Below are 20,836 nucleotides of genomic sequence, written 5' to 3' on the forward strand. Positions count from 1 at the left end.
GGAAGAAGTTGAAATCCTGAATAGACCAATAACAAGGTCTGAAGTTGAGGCAGCAATTAATAGCCTACCAACAAAAAAAGTCCAGGTCCAGATGGGTTCATAGCTGAATTCTATCAGATGTACAAAGAGGAGCTGAAATTCCTTCTGAAATTATTCCAAACAATACAAAAAGAGGGAATCATCCACAACTCATTTTATGAGACCAACATCATTCTGATACCAAAACCTGACAGAGACATAACTAAAAAAGAACACAATAGGCCAATATCCATGATGAACATTGATGCACAAATCTTCAATAAAATACTGGCAAACCTAATGCAACAGCACATCAAAAAGCTATCCATCACGATCAAGTAGGCTTCATCCTGGTGATGGAAGGCTGGTTCAACATATACAAATCTATAAATGTAATCCATCACATAAACAGAACCAAAGACAAAAACCATATGATTATCTCAATAGATGCAGAGAAGGCCTTTGACAAAATTCAGTAGCCCTTTATGCTAATAAACCCTCAATAAACTAGGTATCTATGTAAGATATCTCAAAATAATAAAAGCTATTTACGACAAACCCACAGCCAATATCAGAACAGGCAAAAACTGGAAGCATTTCCTTTGAAAACTGGCACTAGACAAGGATGCCCTCTCTCACCACTCCTATTCAATACAGTATTGGAAGTTCTAGCCAGAGCAATCAGGCAAGAAAAAGAAATAAAGGGCATTCAATTAGGAAAAGAGAAAGTCAAATTGTCTCTATTTGCAGATGACATGACTGTATATTTAGAAAAACCCATCCTCTTAGCCTAAAATCTCCTGAAACTGATAAGCAACTTCAGCAAAGTCTCAGGATACAAAATCAATGTGCAGAAATCACAAGCATTCCTATACACCAATAACAGACTTAAAGAGAGTCAAATCAAGAATGAACTACCATTCACAATTGCTACAAAGAGAATAAAATACCTAGGAATATAACCAACTAAGGATGCAAAGGACCTCTTCAAGGAGAACTACAAACCACTGCTCAAGGAAATGAGAGGACACAAACAGATGAAAAAACATTCCATGCTCATAGTTAGGAATAATCAATATCATGAAAATGGCCATTCTGCCCAAAGTAATTAGATTCAACGCTATCCCCATCAAGCTACCATTGACCTTCTTCACAAAACTGGAAAAAAACCACTTTAAACTTCATATGGAACCAAAAGAGAGCCCGCATAGCCAAGACAATCCTAAGCAAAAAGAACAAAGCTGGAGGCATCACACTACCTGAATTTGAGCTATACTACAAGGCTTCAAATTATACTACTATAGCATGGTACTGGTACCAAAACAGAGATATAGACCAGTGGAACAGAACAGAGGGCTCGGAAGCAATGCCACACATCTACAACCATCCAATCTTTGACAAACCTGACAAAAGCAAGCAATGGGGAAAGGATTCCATGTTTAAATAAATGGTGTAGGGAAAACTGGCTAACCATGTGCAGAAAGCTGAAACTGGATCCCTTCCTTACATCTTACACTAAAATTAACTCCAGATGGATTAAAGATTTAAACATAAGACCTAACACCATAAAAACCCTAGAAGAAAACCTAGGCAATACCATTCAGGACGTAGGCCTAGGCAAGGACTTCATGACTAAAACACCAAAAGCAATGGCAAGAAAAGCCAAAAAAGACAAATGGGATCTAATTAAACTTAAGAACTTCTACACAGCAAAAGAAACAATCATTAGCGTGAACTGGCAACCAACAGAATGGGAAAAAATTGCAATCTACCCATCTGACATAGGGCTAATATCCAGAATCTACAAAGAACTAAAGTAGATTTACAAGAAAAAAACAAACCCATTCAAAAGTGGGCAAAGGATGTGAACAGATACTTTTAAAAAGAAGACATATATGAGGCCAACATACATATGAAAAAATGCTCATCATCACTGGTCATTAGAGAAATGCAAATCAAAACCACATTGAGATACTATCTCACACCAGTTAGAATGGTGATCATTAAAAAATCTGGAGACAACAGATGCTGGAGAGGATGTGGAGAAATAGGAATACTTTTACACTGTTGGTGGGAGTGTAAATTAGTTCAACCATTGTGGAAGACAGTGGCAATTCCTCAAGGATCTAGAAATAGAAATTCCATTTGACCCAGCAATCCCATTACTGGGTATATATCCAAAGGATTATAAATCGTTCTATTATAAAGACACATGCACATGTATGTTCGTAGTGGAACTGTTTACAACAGCAAAGACCTGGAACCAACCTAAATGCCCATCAATGATAGACTGGTCAGGGAAAATGTGGCACACATATACCATGGAATACTATGCAGCCATAAAAAACGGTGAGTTTGTGTCCTTTGTAAAGACATGGATGAATCTGGAAACCATCATTCTCAGCAAACTGACACAAGAACAGAAAATCAAACACCGCATGTTCTCACTCATAGGCAGGTGTTGAACAATGAGAACACATGGACACAGGGAAGGGAGCATCACACACTGGGGTCTGTTGGGGGGGGAAAACACAAGGACAGCAGGGGGTAGGGAGTTTGGGGCGGGATAACACTGGGAGAAATGCCTGATGTAGGTGACAGGGGGATGGAGACAGCAAACTACTATGGCATGTGTGTACCTATGTAACAATCCTGCAAGATCTACACATGTACCCCAGAACTTAAAGTACAAAAAAAATTATTATTAAATATTTTAACTGACATATAACTATATGTATTGATAGGGTACAATATGCTATTTCAATACATTACACAGTGTATAATAATCAAATCAGGGTAATTAGTATATCTATCATTGCAAACATTTATCATTTCTTTATGGTGGGAACATTCAAAATTTACTCTTTTAGCTATTTGAAAATATACAACAAATTATTGTTAACTATATTCACTGTACAATGCTATAGAAGGCCAGACTCCATTCCTCTGAGCTAACTATAATTTGTATTTGTTAACTAACCTCTCCCTTACCCTCTCATCCCCCTATAATTTCCCACCTCTAGTGACCACTATTCTACTCTCCACTTCTATGTGATCTACTTTTTTAGTTCCTGCATATGTGTGAGAACATGTAGTATTGGTCTCTCTGTGCTTGGCTTATTTCACTTAACATAACATCATCTAGGCTCATCCATATTGCTGTGAATAACAGGATTTCACTCTTTCTTATGGCTGAATAGTACTTCATTATGTATATTTACCACATTTTCTTCGTCCATTTGATGGACACTTCCACATTTCGGTTCTTGTGGGATTCCCGTAAGTATGAGGATGCAGATATCAATTTGACTAATTATTTCCTTTCCTTTGGCTATATACCCAGTAGTGGGATTGCTGGATAACATGGTAGTTCTATTTTTAGTTGTATTTTTGGTGTGTGTGTGTGTGTGTCGTTTTTTTGTTTTTTTTTTTTTTTTTGAGACAGAGTTTCACTGTTGTTGCCCAGGCTGGAGAGCAATGATGTGATCTCAGATCATTGCAACCTCGGCCTCCAGGGTTCAAGCAATTCTCCTGCCTCAGCATCCTGAGTAGCTGGGATTACAAGCATGTACCACCATGCCTGGCTAATTTTGTATTTTTGGTAGAGATGGGATTTCTCTATGTTGATCAGGCTGGTCTTGAACTCCTGACCTCAGGTGATCTGCCTGCCTCAGCCTCTTAAAGTGCTGGGAATACAGGCGTGAGCCAGCACACCCAGCCTATTTTTAATTTTTTGAGGAAGTTCCATGCTGTTTTTCATGGAGCCTGTACTAATTTACATTCCCACCAACTGTTTATAAGAGTTCTCTTTTTTCCACATCCTCTCATCTATGGGGTGAGATGATACCTCATTGCGGTTTTGATTTGCATTTCCCTGATGTTTAGTGATGCTTTCTCTTCTTTCTAAATACCACCTGCCCTACCTATCTAAAAGGGCTGCTGTAAAGAACAAATAAGATATTTAAGGGAAAGTACTTTGTGACTAATGAAATCATACTTATCTTTATATACATTAAACTATCCTACACATTATTACAATTATTAGCTTTTATTGCACAGCTAGCATGTGTAGTTTTCTATTTTAGGTTTCAAGGACAATCGTGGCCTTTAAGGGCCTTCTGATCTAGCCAGCAAGAGAGGATATGTACATAAGATGAAAACCATCCAAGCCCTTAAGTGCCAAATGCATGGTCCAGATGATCACTGCTGGAAGAATCCAGAGAAAGGATCAGCTACGGAGGACAGGTGGAAAGAGGCAGCACTTGAGTTGCCTTTACAGTGAGAGTAGCCTAGTCAAGTAGAGAGAACTGGGAGGCAGCTGGTGTTGGGGAAATGAGTATGTCACTATGGCTGGGCTGGGGTGGCTGTGGTCAATCAGGAACAGCAGAAGATTCTGGCTCGTGGTGTGGTCCACGTAGGGATCATGTGGAAGTTAAAGTTGTGCATGTAGGTCATGGTCAGATGACAGAGATCCCTGAAAACCCATCCAAGGGTCTTGCTTTATCCTATAGGTAGCTGAACTACTCACCGTCTAATAAGACCATTTTCAGTAGTACATATGTTAGAGGGGCCGAGGAGTGGTGCCATGGGAGGTAGAATCCCCAGTTAGAAAATTACTGAAATAGCTGGGCATGGTGGCTTATGCCTGCAATCTCAGCGCTTCAGGAGGCTGAGGCGGGTGGATCACCTGAGATCAGGAGTTCGAGACCAGCCTGACCAACACAGAGAAACTCCATCACTTCTAAAAATACAAAATCAACTGGACGTGGTGCCACATGCCTGTAATCCCAGCTACTAAGGAGGCTGAGGCAGGAGAATCACTTGAACCTGGGAGGTGGAGGTTGCAGTGCCATTGCACTCCAGCCTGGGCAACAAGAGCAAAACTCTGTCTCAAAAAAGAAAGAAAATTATTGAAATAAGGTGATGAGAGTAGAGACAAGGGGGATGGCAATGGAAGTGAAAAATAAGGGAAAAAGTTGACTTGCTCTTAGAGAACCTTAAAGCAAAGCTGTTGGACTATGTCACTGTTCAAATTAGGGAAAAATAAGAGACTGGTGCCATAATTAACTGAAACACACCTGACCACATGAATACACACACACACACACACACACACACATACACACACACACGTGTGTATGTGTATATATATATTACTTGGAGATGGAGTCTCACTCTGTTTCCGAGGCCGGAGTGCAGTGGTGCGATCTTGGCTCACGGCAACTTCCACCTCCCAGGTTCAGGCAATTCTCATGTCTCAGCCTCCCCAGTAGCTGGGACTACAGGTGCATGCCACCAGGCCCACTGCACCTGGCCCACATGGATATGTTTTTCAGGGAAAAACTGACTTCAATTTGAAGTGGAGATTCAAATTATGTCCAGTAGGCAGCTGGACATAATAAACTAGTGGGTGATCTCCTCAAGGAAGAGTGCTAGGCCAAACGTTGTCACCTTATAGTCAGTGTCGAGTTACAGAGGAACCACGACTCCCTGCAGATGACAATAAGGTGCCCTGAGAAGGCCAGGTGTGGCAGCTCATGCCTGTAATCCCAGCACTTGAGGAGGCTGAGGTGGGTGGATCACTTGAGGTCATGAGATCGAGTCCAGCTTGGCCAACATGGTGAAACCCATCTCTACTAAATATACAAAAATTAGCCAGGTGTGGTGGCACAGGCCTGTAATCCCAGCTGCTTAGGAGGCTGAGGCAGGAGAATTGCTTGAACCTGGGAGGCAGTGGTTGCAGTGAGCCAAGATTGCGCCACTGCACTCCAGCCTAGTGCAAAGTGACAGAGTGAGACTTTGTCTCAAAAATGAAACAAACCAAACAAACGAACAAACAAAAAACAAACAAAAAACCCTAAGTGCCCCGAGAAAGGGGTGCCCTCTACTAGTTCACATAAAGTTGCCACTTTGCCTCCTGTCAGGGCTGGAGGATTATGCAGAAGGGCAGCCAAGGTGTTGGATATTTCTAGCATTAAGGAGCTAGAGGAGGATGTGGAGGCAGTGAGGGCAAGAAGAAGGGGAAGACCCGGACAGGACAGAGTGCAGAGAAGGACAGGGAGAAGGAGGTCTAGAAGAAAAGGCGGCAAACAATGCCCAGGAGGCCAAAGAAACAAGGGCCTCAGGAAGTCAAGGGGTCAGAGAAGAGAGCAATCCATAGTCAGGGTGCAAGGGGCCATGTCAGAAGTGGGTGGGCAAAAGGGAAATGGAGACAGTTCTGAAATTTTTTTTTTTGAGACAGTTTTGTTCTTGTTGCCCAGGCTGGAGTGCAATGGTGTGATCTCAGCTCACCACAACCTCTGCCTCTCGAGTTCAAGTGATTCTTCTCCTCAGCCTCCCGAGTAGCGGTACTATAGGCATGTACCACTATGCCCAGCTAATTTTGCATTTTTAGTAGAGACAGGGTTTCTCCATGTTGATCAGGCTGGTCTTGAACTCCTAACCTCAGGTGATCCACCCACCTCAGCCTCCCAAAGTGCTGGGATTACAGGTGTGACCACTGTGCCAAGCAGTTCTGAGAATTTTGACAGTAAAAGGAATGCTTAAGATGGGATCTTAAGTGGTAGTATGAACAGAGGAGCGTTTTTTTGTGGGTTTTGTTTTGTTTTTTAAAGCCAGAGGACAGGTGAAAAAATTAGAGAGTATGACATTAATTAAATATGCTAGAAACAGGAGTGGGAATTAAGGTTATGGTCCCTGAAGGATCCTGCTGGATCACTACTGACGGGCCAGAGTCCGAATCTCATAACTTCTACTTATGCTGTGTGCTCTACACAGAAAGTTGTGGCAATTCCCTGAATCCTAGCCTCTTCAATGCCTCCAGGCTCATCTTCCTTTTGCCTCTTCTCTCCTGTTCACCTCCTAACTCCTCCTGAATTGTGATCTGCTTAAAATAAAAGTTAAGGCCGGGCGTGGTGGCTCACGCCTGTAATCCCAGCACTTTGGGAGGCGGAGGCGGGCGGATTATGTGAGGTCAATAGTTCAAGACCTGCCTGGCCAACAGGGTGAAACCCTGTTTCTACTAAAAATACAAAAATTAGCTGGGTGTGGTAGACATGCCCATAATCCCAGCTACTCATGAGGCTGAGGCAAGGAGAATTGCTTGAGCCTGGGAAATGGAGGTTGTAGTGAGCAGAGATCGTGCCACTGCACTCCCGTCTGGCAGACAGAGTAAGACTCTGGCTCAACAATAAATAAATAAATAAAAATAAAACAAAAGAATAGTTAACATTTCCTGAGAGCTTACTGTGTTCTGGGCATTACTCCCTGAATTCTCACACTTTCCTTGTGAGGTGGTATTACCTCCAGCTGAGAAAACTGGCTCTGAGAGCTATCAGAGATAGCAGTGAGCTCTGAGCTCAGGCCGTCCAACTTAACTCAGAGTTTATAATAAACTGCCTCCATTTGTGTCCTCACTTTATTATTTTTTCTCAGTTTGCTCCACCTGGGCTTGGTAACCCAGCTCAGAGCTTTGGCTTTGTGGTGAGGCTGCTGCTGCAGGTAATGGTCTCTCCCTCAAATCACTGCACCACAGCGGCCTGTGGGGCGTGTTGGTCTAGCCCAAGCCCTAGGACACCTCCACCCATCTTCTGAGGAACTTTGAAGTTCAACTGCTGTTCTTTCTTCTAGTTCTACAAGCCTCTTCATGTTTGTCTTTTGAGAGAAGCAAATCTAGACGTTCGGCATCCTTTGAGATGGACTTCCTGACCGAGGTATGGATCTAGTATCTGAGACATCCGCAAACTCAAGTCTTAATATTAAATTACATGGCTTTGGAGTTAAAACCTTAAATGCCTAGGCCCAGGGAACTATCATAAATGAATTAAATGGGCTAGAGATGAGAAAAACAGGGCAGCAATATGTTATATACCAAGTGACACTGGGTTTGGGGAGACAAATAGAGCAGAAGAGGTTATGGCAAAGTGGAGCCTCCAGTGTCTAAAGCTAATCTCTGCTACACAGAATGAGGGAAGCTCTGGGTCATCAGAACTCATTTCCCAAGAGAAACCAGAACGCTTCACTTTGTGTGTGCATGAAAACTCCTGATTTTTTTTAAATGTTGGCAACTATTTCACAATTTCATAACTTACTGGGCCCATCCCTGTAAGGCCAAACAAAACATGTCTGCTGGCCAAATTTGGCCTTGAGGCGACACATTCTGCTGTGCCTGTTTGTGACACATCCTGCTGTTTCTGTGTTCAGCAAGAGCTGACGCTCCTACTAGCAATTCTTAACGTCCCTCCCAGAAATTTCCCTAACAGCTGCCGATCCGGATGTGTCCTGACATTGCCATGTATGCCCAGATTTTCCACAGAGTTCCTAATGCACCTTCATGTGTAGACACTGTAAATAATGCTTCTCATGAAAAGTTAACTAGATCTTGAACTAATTCAGCAGGGCCGCCACCTGGGAGTCCTCAGAAACAGTGAATTGTCAGCACTGTAAACATTAAGGCTTCAGGGAGGACACTGACTTTTTCTAAACTAATCACCCCTGCCAGTCAAGATGTGCAGTATGGGTTCAAGAACAAGGCATTCATTTAACAACAATAACAAAAACAGTGAGGATGAAAACCGGACAGCCATCATAATGAAAGGCCTAAAAGCAAACTGTGACTTCCCTAATAAGGCGATGGCCAAAGCTGGCTCCCTGGCGGTCGAGCGCCAATACAATTAATCAGTCTGTTTTCAGTTTTCTCACGACAGCAATATTAACAGTTTGCTTTATTCTGTTTATATGGTGCTGACAGGTCTTCGGCATGTTGGGCCTACTTGCTGGAGATTAATGAGCACTCTCACATCGAGGTAAAAACCAGGCAGGAAGAGATGCCTTTTACTACTAGATAAGAACTGGATTCTCTTGCTTTTTTTGGTTCCCCATCAACTCTTCCCTCTTTTAATTTCTATCAGGGATATAGAAGATTAGTTAAGTCCAGCAAGTTCCCCTCACTGTTTAAACTCCCCCACTTTAGATGAGGGAGGTTTTCTTTGCCGCCCCCGCAGGTAAAACAAAGGGAGTGTTAAATATTGATTTTTCGATAAACTCATCACATATAAAGGCACTGGTGACTAACTTTGTTTTTAAGAAGTCAGATTCAGCCTGGGCAATGTGGAGATACCCCATCTCTACTAAAAATACAAAAATTAGCTGGGTGTGGTGGTGCATGCCTATAATGCCAGCTACCCAGGAGGCTGAGGCAGGAGAATTGCTGGAACCTGGGAGGCAGAGATTGCAGTGAGCCAAGATCATACCACTGCACTCCAGCCTAGGCGACAGAGCAAGACTCTGTCTCAAAAAAAAAAAAAAAGTGTGGCTGGCCAGGTATGGTGGCTGACACCTGTAATCTTAGCACTTTGGAAAGCCAAGGCAGGTGGGTCATCTGAGGTCAGGAGTTCAAGACTAGCCTGGCCAACATGGCAAAACCCTGTCTTTACTAAAAATACAAAAATTAGCCAGGTATGGTGGCATGTGCCTGTAATGCCAGCTACCCAGGAGGCTGAGGCAGGAGAATTGCTGGAACCTGGGAGTTGGGGGTTGCAGTGAGCCGAGATCATGCCACTGCATTCCAGCCTGGGTGACAGAGCGAAATTCCTTCTCAAAAAAAAAAGGCGTGTAAGCTGGCTTCAGGAAGTATGCACACTTCAGCAAAACTCTTGGAGATTATTTCACTAAATAGTCATATTTCAAAATAAATCATCCCTGGTTATTTACTGGCTAGGAAAACAATTTTTTAAAATGACATTTTAATTAAATTTTTTAATAAAAAAGATTTGAAAAAATTCAAGACCAGCCCCCTCAAATTACCCCTCCCTCAAAAGCCATAGAAGTAATACTTGTTACTAGCACACTTTTCTTTGCCTCAGGCTGGAGAGAAATGGTAACCCTAAACAATATTTGAACAACATACAAGGAGAGGAAATCCAAAATAACAAAATTTAAAATAAAACAGTGCTTCCTCAGCTTCTGTAGGAATCAATGTCTCATTGTTGGTTTGCAGGGAGAGTGCTCCACCCATTTTACAAAACAATCACATGGAGAAGTGTGCATGTATAAGCAGAAACTGCAGGCCTGGGCCCAGCTAGCTTTCCATCCCACTCTCCCTTGCTCACTCCTTTTTTGACATAGCAGCAGGAGAAGAGGATTAATTCTAGGAGAGAGAATAACAGGGAGTAGCTTTTAGGTGGAATATTTTATCAAATACTTTTAAAGTCAGATACAAGAACAGTCCAGGATAAGAAAGTGATAACAACAATAATAGCATTTGTTGCATGCTTACTATGTCCAAGCACTGGTTTAAGCACTTCAGTTGTGTGAACTCATTTAATTCCTACAAGAGAATGCCTTGCGAGCAAAGTAATAATTTTTGCCTAAAGTACAGGGTATTTGAGAGTATAAAAATATACTGGGCTAGACTTGGGCAGATCTTGAATTCTATACTTCCATTTTAAATAATTTATCTAATGCAAAGGTTGGATTGAAGAGAAAAGAAATGTTAGACTAATCAGAAGAAGGACACCGCAATAGCCTTGAGATTCTCAATCAGGATAGTATATTAGAAGTGAAAAGGAGGCTGGGTGCAGTGGCTCACGCCTGTAATCCCAGCACTTTGGGAGGCTGAGGTGGGAGGATCACCTGAGGTTGGGAGTTTGAAACCAGCCTGACCAACATGGAGAAACCCCGTCTCTATTAAAAAAAAAAAAAAAGGCAGTGAAAAGGAGAGGAAAGATTTGAGAGTTATTTCAGAAACAGAATCATCTAAAGTTTTTGAACTGATTTGACTGCTCTTTCATTCATATGCTTATTCATTCAACAACTATTTTTGAGTGTTTTGGATGGGTAAGATATTATGCTAAGTGAAAAACAGGGAGGTTAAGAAAAAGAAGACTCTGAAGATGATTCCCCCCTCAAAGTTGGGCTACTAGTCTTTGCTCAGTGGTCTAAAGTGACAATTACTATACATCCATCCCTCCCTCCACCTATCCATTAAATACTTACTGATAGCTACCTTGTGCCAGGCATTATATTTTATAATGGTTACGAACAAGTCCAGGAAAGAAAAATGAAGGGAAATGAGAGAATTAAGGGGGAACATGCTCTCTTCATTCTCATAGCTTTGGGAGTGCCTTGTTTCTAGGATTCCCATTTCTTTCCTGGTGGTCTGGCCATAAGGCACAGTACATGGTGGTAAACCACCAGACTGCTGGAATAGAGTAGGGATTCTTAGTCATCCATATGAGGAGAGGACCTTCTATTTAATTTCTAAATGTGTGCTCTGATTTGGCATATTTTAAGCAAAGCAAAACATTATACTATAAAGGTATCTACCACGATTCCCATGTAGAGATTTTAATATTGTCTAGAAATACAGGCACAAGAAAAATAAGCTCTGGGCAATGCCAAAAGGTACTGAAAATAACAGAACATACTTTGAACATTAAAAATCTTGTATCTGGTTTAGTTGGTAAATTTAGTTTGAGATGTATAATTCTACTGCCTTCCAAGGAAAGCCCTGATCTTTTAAAATTAAGCTCTTCCTAGACTTTAGAAGAATAAATCCTGACCACTTTCTGGTGCTTTCTGAAAAACAACTAGGTGACTACCACTGAGAAGTATTTTGCTTTATGGCAGCTGTCTTTTCATTACCATTTTATGAGAGCTTGTCTAGATATTATATAACCTTCACTATCTAGATTTAGTTCGTTTTAGATCCCTGGGGTTATGTCAGTTTCTTTGGATCTAATTGGATCCCAAATTGCAAATTCTATCACTTCAATATTTTCTAAAGGTTCTTATGCAGGTAGACTTATCTCCAAAACCATTTAACACGACTAATGTATGCTGCTGGTCATTTCTATTAAAACACAAAAACGAAAAGGTATTTTTTGAGACTTATGAATACCATAAACAATTATTTCAAGTATAAGCTAGTTGGTATATGCCAAGGGTGAGACTTTAAATGCCTATAAAATCTGTGTGTAAAAATGGAATGTTATGAGAGCAGGCATGTTTTAGTCTCAACCTTAAGGATCCGAGCCTGCTTTGGACTTGGTGTTCTATGAACTATGAGCTAACTAAGCTACGGGAAAGCAGCCTGCGCTGACAGTAAGCTAAACGGCAAAATCCTGGGCCTGCGCATTTTAATTATAGCTCTACTGCCTGCATCACTGACCAATTTTGGGTATTTGTTTCTGTATGGAAAATAAGATTTGAGGCCCACACGGTGGCTCATGTCTGTAATCCCAACACTTTGGGAGGCTGAGGCAGGAGGCGTGAGTCCAGGATTTTAAGACCAGCTGGGCAACAGAATAAGACTTGGCCTCTATTCTTTAAAAATAATAATAATACATATATAAAATAAAATTTGAATAACCATTTACTTATTTCACGCTGAAAATGTGTGTTTTTTAGTTATGAACTATTTTAAACCTGCTTATTTTTTGCTGATGAGAAACAGGAATTGAAATTGGGAAAAGTATAAAATACTACATAAGTGACCAATATAGATACTCCCATGATTATTATCTCAAATTAACATATTGCTAAGAGAAGTGTTCACCATCCTGGGCACTCGATCCATGGGTGAAAGCCTTCAGTAATGGTGAATGTTATTTTCATTTTGCTTGGCTCAAACAAATGGCGAACCTTGGAGTAAAAAAAGTAAAAGATGAGCCCAGAGAGAGACTGTCAGTGGAAAGGCGGAGGAAGAGCCACAGAATTAGAGGCAGTCTGGAAAGGCCCTTTGGAGATCATCTAACCACCCTCCAGGGGCGGAAAGAAAAACAAACGGGAGCCGTCTGACATTTATGACTCTTACCTGCGGCGAAGATCCTCTGCCACTGCGGCCCGGCAGCTGAACAAATAGGCTCGGAGCGATTTCAGCCGCTGCCGCAGCCGCAGCACAGCAGCCAGTGGCTCTGCGTGGTGGTACAGCATGGCGTTCTCCTGCTGGATGTCGATGAGCGGCTCCTCGTACACGTACTCCAGAAACTCCTTGGCCTGCTTCGACACCTACGAAACAAGTGTGGTCAGTCAGTCCTGGCGAAGTACCCGGCTCTCCACACCTGCTCAAACTAGGAACCATAGCTGAACTATCAAAAGAACACGATTATTTTCTAAACACAGCCAAATGAAAAAGTCTGTAGTTGAATTAAATGTAAATTTTGGTTTCTCTCTCTTCCAGACATTCAACTAGGAATGAATTTAAGCTAGGAAGGAATTTATTAATTCTGTATCTTGATTGCAGTGGTGATTACTGGAAATGGGATAGAATGGCAAAGAATGGTGCCATTATACTGACCGATTATATCAATGCCAATTTGCTGTTTTTGTTTTTGATATTACCTTAATTGCCTAAGATGTAGCCAAGGGAGGAATATGTGTAAAAGGTACACAAAACCTCTCTGAATTGTCTATGCAATTTCCTGTAAATCCATGATTATTTCAAAATAAAAAAAGGATTAATTAAGAAGACTGTTTTGTTTTTTTTTAATTGAAATGGAGTCTTGCTCTGTCACCAGGCTGGAGTGCGGTGGCACAATCTTGGCTCACTACAACCTCTGCCTCCTGGGTTCAAGGGATTCTTCCTCCTCAGTCTCCTGAGTAGCTGGGACCACAGGAGTGTACCACCATGCCTGGCTAAATTTTTTGTATTTTTCGTAGAGATGGAGTTTCACCATGTTGGCCAGGATGGTCTCCATCTCTTGACCTCGTGATCCGCCCCCCTCGGCCTCCCAAAGTGCTGGGATTACAGGCGTGAGCAACGGTGCCCGGCAAAGAAGACTGTCCTAACACAAATACCTATTTTTTAAAAACAATATAAATTCATATGTGCATATATAAGGATGAATATTCCATAACACTTTTTAAAAAGTAGCCACTTTAAAAAAATAGGTAAATCAAGGCCAAGTGTGGTAGATCATGCCTGTAACCACAACACTTTGGGAGGCCGAGGTGGGAAGATCACTCGAGGTCAGAAGCATAAGACCAGCCTGGACAACATGGCGAAACCCCATCTCTACTAAAAATACAGAAATTAGCCAGGCGTGGTGGCAGATGCCTGTAATCCCAGCTACTGGGGAGGCTGAGGCAGAAGAATTGCTTGAACCCAGAAGGTGGAGGTTGCAGTGAGCTGAAATCATGCCACTGCACTCCAGCCTGGGTGACAGAGTGAGACTCCATCTCAAAAAAAAAAAAAAAAAGGTAAATCATGTACATATTACAAAATTCAAAAGGATATTATTTGCAGAATAATCTAACTGAATAGCAAACCAGCTCAAATACACTGCTTCAATGAACAGAAAAAAGTTGCTCTTACTACAACTTTGAACTTGGGCTGACTCCAGCCAATATTTCCATCCAACTCTGTATCCACAAGACTATGAGAGTTTATTTTATTTCATTATATTATTATTATTATTTGAGATAGAGTTTCACCCTAGTTTCCCAGGCTGGAGTACCATGGCGCAATCTCAGGTCGCTGCAACCTCCACCTCCTGGGTTCAAGTAGTTCTCCTGCCTCAGCCTCCCGGGTAGCTGGGATTACAGGCATGCACCACCATGCCCGGCTAATTTTGTATTTTTAGTAGAGACAGGGTTTCTCCATGTTGATCAGGCTGGTCTTGAACTCCTGACCTCAGGTGATCTGCCCACCTCAGCCTCCAAAAGTGCTGGAATTACAGGTGTGAGCCACCATGCCTGCCCTGAAAGTTCATTTTATAATATCATTGTCATCAGTAGAAATAAATAGGAAATGGAAACACAGTATCTCAGAGATACAGAGGGAATGGCTAACATAATGCATAATGTGAGGGTAATTTTTTGGAATCTCTACATACCAATCACTGATACTGAGATGTAGATTGGCTACTAATACATAGAAAGTTGGCTCAGTTTCTATTTATGGAAGGTGAAACCTCTCTAAAACGTTTCCTTTAAAACCTCTCTAGGAGCAAGGTTAGATTTCAACAGTAAAACAAACAAACAAAAAACTTTGCTTATTAAAAAAATAATTAAAAATCTATGTTTCATATACTAAGCTAGAAGTATATTAATAAAGATATATAGGATATAGTTCCTACCTTCAAGTGACACACTGCTTAGCATGAGACAAATACTTAAAACAAAACCACACATGACATGTAGTGTGCAGCCTGTCATCAGCTACAAAAGAGGGATAAAGTATGGATGGGGCCCACTGGTAGCTTAGAGGAGGAAGAAATCAACTCTCCTAGTGGAGAGAGGGTTGGGAGCCTGCTGGGGAGAGGGCTGGCAAAGCAGGTGTCAATGGATCTGGGTGTAGAAGATAAACTGAGTCACTTGGCGAACAAATGCAGGACAGAGGAGAGTACAACAGGCAGATACAAACATAAAAACCCCTCAATATGTACATGTGATAATTAAATGTATGGCAATTATATGTTGGTTATACATTTCTTATACATAGACATAAAATCCAATATGATCATTTTCTTATATTGTAAAGCTTATACCAAAGTTTATGTTCTTTATAGGAATGGAAAAAAATACATCATTTAAAAATAAAAGTCTAATTGTTTTCCTTATAAGCAATTATTTTTGAGGTACCTTGTGTTGTGTGATCCTATAGCATCCTGAAGAATTAGAGTTATAGAGTTAGAGAAGTTTACAGTCTCTGAAAATCCAGGTCACAAAGAGGTACCTAAAATTAGCCAATATCTTCAACTATTTAACCAGATTGGCAATAACAGGTATTCCAAGGTGACAGAGCTAAATAATCCTCACTTTTATTTCTGAGGCATATATTAATAGACACAAATACATGCCAGATACAGTAGCAGGCATTAGACATTCAGTGGAGAATAAAACAAGCATGGCCCTGTTTTTAGGTATAAAAGCCCACAGTTCAGTAGGGAAAGAAAGAATTGGGTTTAAATATTTTATTTATCATGATTAAATATTTGCTATATTTAAATATCTTAAAATGAGGAAAAGACTGATGGTGTTTTGGGAAATGAAGTACAACCCACTTGAAACTGTTGCTAAAAAATGATGTATTGTACAATTCAATTAGTCTTTCTGGCTCTATTGAGCAGTGTTTATAAGGAGTCAGAGCCCTGCTGAATTAGGTTAACAATGCTACCTTTTAGTAGGTGAACAGAGGGACAGAGGGTGGTACTTAAGCCCGAAAGGAAGAAAAAAATCTTTTACAGAGAAAGTAAAAGCAGTGAGATAAATAGAACAGCAGCCACTGATATCAGTATTCATAAACTGAAATTACAAAAAACAAAAACAGAGCTAGTTTCAATAATGTCAAAGGTGCTGCCTTCACCAGCTATTTCTAGCAGTAGGCATACAGTGCGCATCGCTATGGCTGCTGCCTGTATACATGAACAAATGCCCACCACATTCAGCCATTTTTGTCAGCAAGGCTGAGCACATACGCTTGTTTTTGAGAATCAGCCACTACTAACAATTGGTGAGGGATTTTTTGAGAGAACTCCAAATTTGGTATGGGATATTATATTTGCAAAAGAGAGCCTTGTATCCCCACTGATTTCCTAAGTTCTTTTTAAATTTATTTTTAAATTATCATTATTTTTTATTTTATTATTATTTTTTTTAGAGGTAGGGTTTCTCCATGTTAGTCAGCCTGGTCTGGAACTCCCAACCTCAGGTAATCCACCAGCCTCAGCCTCCCAAAATGCTGGGATTACAGGCGTGAGCCACACTGTGCCTGGCGATTTCCTAAGTTCTAAATGACCCTCTATACTGGTATGAGGATTGTACTCTCAAACTCAACTCTAATTAAAAAAGACAATGTTAAAAAAAAAAGTCACTTAGGAACAAAAGCCAATGATAGTCTTAGGTGATGAAGTTTATGTGAGAGAAACTTAATTTTTTTGTTAATATAAATATTACATGAATTATATGTAAACATTGACTATGTTCTAACTAAGAGCTAAGAGCTACTGTCCTACTTTTTGCCAGCCAAATTACGAAAAACTTAAAAAGGGCCAGGCGCGGTGGCTCACGCCTATAATCCCAGCACTTTGGGAATCTGAGGCAGATGGATCACAAGGTCAGGAGTTCGAGACCAGCCTGCCCAGCATGGTGAAACCCCATCTCTACTAAAAAATACAAAAAATTAGCAGGCAGAATGGCACATGCCTGTAATCCCAGCTACTCGAGAGGCTGAGGCAGGAGAATTGCTTGAACCCAGGAGGCAGAGGCTACAGTAAGTCGAGATTGTGCCATTGCACTCCAGGCTGGGCGACAGAGCGAGACTCCGTCTCAAAAAGAAAAACACAAAAAGCCTGAGTGCCATTTCTGATGTAAAGAAAAGGTCAGCTCATAGTTGGGTACAGATGGATGAGCTCAAAACGCTGTTTTTAAAAATGAATGGTTTGGGCTGGAACTTTTTTCCATGATACCACTCCATTCACATTAGTATTACTATTAGTATTTTACCAAATACTATTTATTAATGATATTCATTCTATTCACATGAATGAATTTCTTTTCATAGCTCTTGTAGCTTAAAAACAGAATAGTTGAAGTTATAAGAACTCAACTCTGTGACTGTGATTGTGCTGCAGTTTGTGAACTGACTCTTTCTTCACAACCCTGCAGTCTACATGATTCAAGAGAGATGAGAAGGAGGAATCCAAGAGGAAACAGGCCTCCGCCCCTACCTCACACTCAGGGGGAGGTGGAGGAAATGGTAAAATCACTAATAATAAGCAGATCTGCTATTTACATACATACATTTATAAGTAAACACATATTTCATTTGATTTGGACATTGTGTCATCAGTATAGATTCGAACATAATATGACTCTTGTTATGCTGGTGACAGCCGCCTCTCAAAAACAAAGTTCTTGAATGTTGTTCAGGTTTGCGTAATCGTGAGAGAGAGTGTTCTGGTATGCTCCCCCACAAAAATAGCCCCTGGCAATTAAGTAATGGGGCAAAGGGAATTTTTTACCATAGATAGCAATTTGGAGATGACATGGAATTATGGTGGTGGTAGTGAGGACTTTATTTTTATAAAAAGGAGGAAAATGTATCAGAATGAAACATCAGGGAACATAATCATAGAATAACAAGGACTAATAAAGATAATCCTTTTTCTCAACCTGTGTTAGAAGGAACACTAGTCCCACAAAAAAGATTTCCTGAGGTCCAATAAGATATATGCCACACACTACTTTCTTTTCTTGGAGATTCAAAGTACAGCATGTTTGCATATTAAAACTGAGACATCGGCCGGACACAGTGGCTCATGCCTGTTATCCCAGCACTTTGGGAGGCCGAGGCGGGCGGATCATGAGGTCAGGAGATCGAGACCATCCTGGCTAACATGGTGAAACCCAGTCTCTACTAAAAATACAAGAAATTAGCCAGGTGTGGTGGCACGCGCGTGTGGTCCCAGCTACTCGGGAGGCTAAGGCAGAAGAATCGCTTTAACCTAGGAGGAGAAGGTTGCAGTGAGCTGAGATTGCACCACTGCACTCCAACCTGGGTGACACAGTGAGACTCCATTAAAAAAAAAACAAAAAACCCTGAGACATCTCGTACCGAAGAAAGCCTGCTTAACTCAGCCACTTCTCAAAGCCATTTGACTACAGACAGGGCAGCTGTTTAGTGCTACATAGGATGTATGGGCAGTGGGAATGCAGAAGACGAGCTCCAGCCTGGATCACCACTCACGAACGACAAGAAACGGCATCTTTCTCTACCTTGCTGCAGCCTCTTGCTAAGCTGTGAGTTTGCTGAGCTGTGTTCTCCTGGAGGGGTGCTTTTCCATTTCCCATAAAGCTGACCTAGCTGTGGCCCTCCTTTTACTACCACGAAAGACTCTGGTAATGCTCCATGGAACACAATTTGAGAAACACTGAACTAATCCATTGCCTGTATTTAATAGAAGAGAAAATTGAGTACAAAGAGCATAACTAAATTATTTGTGGTCTGTCACGGTAGAATTAGAGCCAGAACTCAGATCCCTGGACACTCTGCTCTGCGCTTTTTAGCATTGTTTATATTCACAATTCTTATTTTTTTAATAATGTTACCGTACTCTGTCAGCTTATCACTCCATAAAATAGTTTACCCCTGCCCCTTCTCCATCTTAAAGCAAGAGTCTACAAATGAAGACTAACCTATAATGTAATTAAGCAGGACACTAACATGTAGGCTCCCATTTGATTTTAACTTTAAAATAAAACTGAAGTTCAGTAACATTTAATTTATTAAAAAGTTACTTATTTGTGCATTTTATTTTATTTTAGAGACAAGGCTTTGCTCTGTTGTCAAGGCTGGCTGGAATGCAGTGGCATAATCATAGTTCACTGTAACTTTGAACTTCTGGGCTTAAGGTATCCCCCCCACCTCAGCCTCTCAAGTAGCTAGGTAAGACTGCAGGTGCATGCCACCATGCCTGGCTAATTTTTAAATTTTTTGTAGAGATGGGGGTCTTTCTATGCTGCCCAAACTGGTCTTGAACCCCTGGTCTCAAGCAGATCCTTCTGCTTCAGCCTCCAAAACCACTGGGATTATAGGCATGAGCCACCATGCCCAGTCTATTTGTGTATTTTTTTTCTACTGTCTTTCTCCTTTCACTAGAATAAGAGCATCCATGAGGGCAGAAACTATGTCCCCAGTGCCTAGAACAGCAAGCACAATAAATATCCAATAAATACTTGCTAAACAAATGAATGAGTAATATATAATGCTCTGGCCATATTCTGAACCATACACTCTTGCTTTAGACATAATTCCTACAGCTTGGTTATTTGTTTCTAAGTTCATAACATATTTAGAGTCAACAAAGAAGAAAAGATAGCTAGAGGCAGCACAGAGACAACAGAAGTGACAGCTGACATCCTGGCACCAAGGGAAGAGAGGCAGCTACAGGAAGCTCCAAGGTGAAAACAAACAGCATACAACCCTGATTGAGGGCAACTTGGCACTATCCATCAGACTCATGAACAATGGACATACCTACATCTAGGAATGTACATACCTACATCTACAGTTTTACTCATCAATGCAAAACATTTAGATTCAATATTATGTAGATATTCACTGACTTACTGTCTATTATAGCAAAAAACTGGACAAATCAAAAAAAGAACTAGTTAGTGTGTATGTGTGTGTGTGTATGTGTGTAAAATTCATAATGAAATATTTTTAAAAGTGCAAGGAAGAGTTTTATTATCTAAATGGAAAGCTCTCTAAGCACAGGATATATACTATATTGTCATTTTTGTATAAAAAACACATGTACATAAAATATCTTGGGAAAGATACACAAGAAAGAAGTGTTTTGGTTGCCTCTGAGAAGAATGGGGTGAGTAAAAATATTATTTATGTATGTACACATGCCCCCTTTTACTTTTTAAAACTTGAACTTGCTGAAAGTATACTATATTCGAAAAAGAATGAATCAAATATAGCAGTGCAGGCTGGGTGTGGTGTCTCATGCCTGTTATCCCAGCACTTTATGAGGCCAAGGCAGATGGATTACCTGAGCTCAGGAGTTCGAGACCAGCCTGGCCAACATGGTGAAACCCTGTCTCTACTAAAAATACAAAAATTAGCCGGGGGTGGTGGCAGGCACCTGCAGTCCCACCTGCTTGGGAGGGAGGCAAAAGAATCACTTGGACCCAGGAGGCGGAGGTTGCAGTGAGCTGAGATTGCGCCACTATCCTCCAGACTGAGCAACAAGAGCGAAACTCTGTCTCAAAAAAAAAAAAAAAAAATAGCAGTGTAAGGCATTTAGGGAAAAACAGCCTCACTTACCACATTTAACCCTCAAGTTATCTATCATCACAGGACAGA

General features: G+C 41.0%; 1 protein-coding gene across 8 annotated transcripts in view; it reads right to left on the minus strand.

The window, feature by feature from the left end:
- Positions 1–20,836, minus strand: part of PLEKHM3 (pleckstrin homology domain containing M3) — a 242,470-nt gene that overhangs the window by 130,364 nt on the left and 91,270 nt on the right. For all 8 annotated transcript variants that reach the window (XM_078328319.1, XM_078328318.1, XM_035305489.3 and 5 more), the window contains exon 5: positions 12,833–13,026. In XM_078328319.1, the coding sequence (XP_078184445.1) occupies positions 12,833–13,026 (194 nt within the window). The remainder of the gene's footprint in view (positions 1–12,832; positions 13,027–20,836) is intronic.

The sequence above is a fragment of the Callithrix jacchus genome, chromosome 6, assembly GCF_049354715.1.
Source record: "Callithrix jacchus isolate 240 chromosome 6, calJac240_pri, whole genome shotgun sequence".
NCBI lineage: Eukaryota > Metazoa > Chordata > Mammalia > Primates > Cebidae > Callithrix > Callithrix jacchus.